The sequence below is a fragment of the Priapulus caudatus genome, unplaced genomic scaffold (genome assembly GCF_000485595.1).
Source record: "Priapulus caudatus unplaced genomic scaffold, Priapulus_caudatus-5.0.1 Scaffold851, whole genome shotgun sequence".
Taxonomy (NCBI): domain Eukaryota; kingdom Metazoa; phylum Priapulida; class Priapulimorpha; order Priapulimorphida; family Priapulidae; genus Priapulus; species Priapulus caudatus.
Window position 1 is genome coordinate 56,467 of NW_014577912.1, and position 3,154 is coordinate 59,620.

The 3,154-nt window shown below is 43.5% G+C and overlaps 1 protein-coding gene across 1 annotated transcript in view; it reads left to right on the forward strand.

The window, feature by feature from the left end:
- The window catches only part of LOC106813975 (solute carrier family 13 member 2-like), a 28,045-nt gene that overhangs the window by 14,593 nt on the left and 10,298 nt on the right, over nucleotides 1-3,154 (forward strand). The window contains exons 2-4 of the mRNA XM_014818231.1: nucleotides 1,500-1,600; nucleotides 2,336-2,451; nucleotides 2,778-3,067. Of these exons, the coding sequence (XP_014673717.1) occupies nucleotides 1,500-1,600; nucleotides 2,336-2,451; nucleotides 2,778-3,067 (507 nt within the window). The remainder of the gene's footprint in view (nucleotides 1-1,499; nucleotides 1,601-2,335; nucleotides 2,452-2,777; nucleotides 3,068-3,154) is intronic.

Genomic DNA, 3,154 nt, shown 5'->3' on the forward strand with positions numbered 1-3,154 from the left:
CCCCATCCTCCCCCTCCTCCGCCGCCGCCGCCGCCGCCCCGCCCGCTGTCCACCTGTGTCCGGTCATCTTCCCTGTCTCCGTCCACCGTAACGTGATGACCGCTGGTTCGCTGGTCATTCGTTCTGGTCGCCGTGCGTGCGACAATACCAAGCAGCACAAGATTGTAGCAATTATACGCACAAACTCAACGATACAATTACCATTGACCACATATATGCTGATGACGATATCCGCTTCACGACCACGACAAGCTATGTCGTATATATATATATATATATATATATATAAGCCATATCAACAACCCACCAGGCTACCTGCAGATTTACTTAACCGCATCATTGCTGGCTAAAACACATACAGTGGCCCGCACTTTATCAGGCCTCAGATAAACATATCGATAATTATAATTAAGGATATAATATAATGTTATATGATATCGTATAATTAGGCTTAAAATCATCATTAGAATAATGACATCACAATTATAAGTAATAGAAATAAGGAATTACATGATCAAATAAAAAAATCAGCAATTTTTTTTTCGGCCATTGGATTTTGAACCCGATATCTTCCCATTAAAAACGCCCTAAGTACGGTCATCGGCGCCTTTATCGGCTAATCTTAATAGATTTTCATTGGTTAAGATACAACGTACGATCATATATATATATACATATATATATATATATATATTTATATATATATATATATTTCACCATCATTATTACAATGCATGCAGCCGTCATCTGCTCATCTGATCCGCAACTAACACCCAGGAGCCCGTTGTCAGAAATAAAATTAGTCTTAACATGAGCATTTTCTCATAGACTAGCAGACCTCAATACACTGCGTATGAGAAACTTGTAGCTTTACCACGTTTCTGTGAGCGATCTATTATATCTATATATCTATCTATATATAAAAAGAGTTAACGTTAAGGTTAATGTTAAGACAAATTTTGTTTCTGACAACGGTCTGAACAACAAAGACAAAAAAGACAACAAAGAGAGAAAGTTAATGTTAAGACTGATGTTAAAGCCCCTGAAAAAAACAATAAAAATACGCATATGAAATAACGTTTATAGGCTTTAAGGCTAGTCTTGCTTCTGACATCGGGCCTTTGAATCTAGCCGGACACAGTTTACCTAGTAAGATTGTTGTCATTGTTGTGACGCTAACAACTATTGTCTCTTGCCAGCCTGTTCTGCTAGCATCTATGACAAATACGACATACGCATTACGCTCTCCTATGACACTATTTGTTATAGAAATATTCTTCCCATGACAAATATTGTTGTATGTATTGTGCGCATCAAAGGAGTTTAGGAGCGCTATTATGAACGCAAGCACTGAATTTCAACTGTAAAGCGGAACGAAGTTGACTCGCCAATATTTATCATAGAAAAAATCTTCCTATGACAAATAGTGTCATAGGAGAGCGCATATGCGTATGTAGTATTTGTCATAGATTGAAACAGAACATGTTGTTCTTGCACAGTTGATAACCCAGCGTTCGAGCACACGGAACCTGACGCCGTAGCCATCGTCACTAACAACGCCGACAACAGCTACGTTACCGATGCAGAGTACGTAAAAATGGTCAGCCAGTGTTTGCGCTGTCACGCGGGACAAGTCGTGCTATTGTAACATAATGACGCAAAGTAATGACCACTCGTGCGGATAGCGTACTCTCCTCACGCTGTAATTCCTAATATATAAACTCGGTCATTCAGTCAAAGCCAGCGGAAGCTCGTGATTCTATTGTCGAGTGAATTGCCAGTGGTATGAATAATCCGCCATTAGCATACGCCGTATCCGGAATAGCATAAATATGTGTCCGCTCGTACTGCATAGCAATCAGCGCCGTGGTATGCGAATCTGCTTTTTTTAAAGGAAACGACGTAAAACCTGACCTGAGTCAACCTCTCATGTTGTCAATTGCCGGGTAGATGTAGTAAGAGGGGGGGAGAGAGAGAGAGAGAGAGAGAAAGAGCGAGAAAGGAAAGAAGGGGAGGGAGACAGAAATATGGAGAAAAAATGAGCGAGAGAGAGGGGAGAGACAGAGAGACGTAGAAAAGGGAAGAGAGAGATAGAGCTAGCGAGAGAGAAAAAAATACAGAGAGAGAGAAGAGAGAGAGAGAGAGAGAGAGAGAGAGAGAGAGAGAGAGATAGATTGCTAGCCTACTATGTCTCTGTCTTTATCTTTTTGTGCCTCTACGTCTCTGTGTCTACCATAATATCTCTATGTATCTATGTCTCTGCGTCTACCATATCTTTATATATATCTATTTATCTGTTCACGCCATGTCTCTATGTCATGTCTGTATGCTACAGGACTTGAATCTGCTGTTTGTGGGTGGGCTGATCGTTGCTGTGGCCGTGGAGAGAGTCAACCTGCACAAGCGCATCGCGATGAGAGTGCTGCTGCTAGTCGGAACCAAGCCGAGATGGTACACCCCTCTACCGATCCCGACAATGATTATAATAATGATGATGATGATGATGATGATGATGATGATGATGATGATGATGATGATGATGATGAGGATGATGATGACGATGATAATGATGATGATGATGATGATGATGACGATGATAATGATGATGATGATAATGATGACGACGACCACGCTGCTGCTACTGCCATCGCTGTGGTTGCTGTTGGTGATGATGATGGCTATGCTGACGATGATGATTATGATTATTACAGTCTGTACGCGATATTAGTGGCCGCGTGACTGTGGCGATGACGCTTAACGTTGACGATACCTTGCAGGCTCATGCTGGGAGTGATGTGCACAACATTCTTCCTGTCGATGTGGATCAGCAACACAGCGGCGACGGCGATGATGTTGCCGATAGTACAGGCCGTCGTTGCTCAGCTCATCAAGCTAGAGCATACGCGGAAGAGAGAGGCGGAGGAACACCGCAAGCACCCGCAACCCCACGGCGACCACATCCGCCCGCACGGGATGCAGGGAAGCCACGGGATGCAGGGAAGCCACGGGAAGCAGGAAAGCCACGGGAAGGCAGGGGAATTCCACGAGACGTACCGCGTTCTCTCAAGTACGTGTGTGGGTGTGGGTGTGTGTGTGTGTGTGTGTGTGTGTGTGTGTGTGTGTGTGTGTGTGTGTGAGTGTGTGTGTGTGCGTG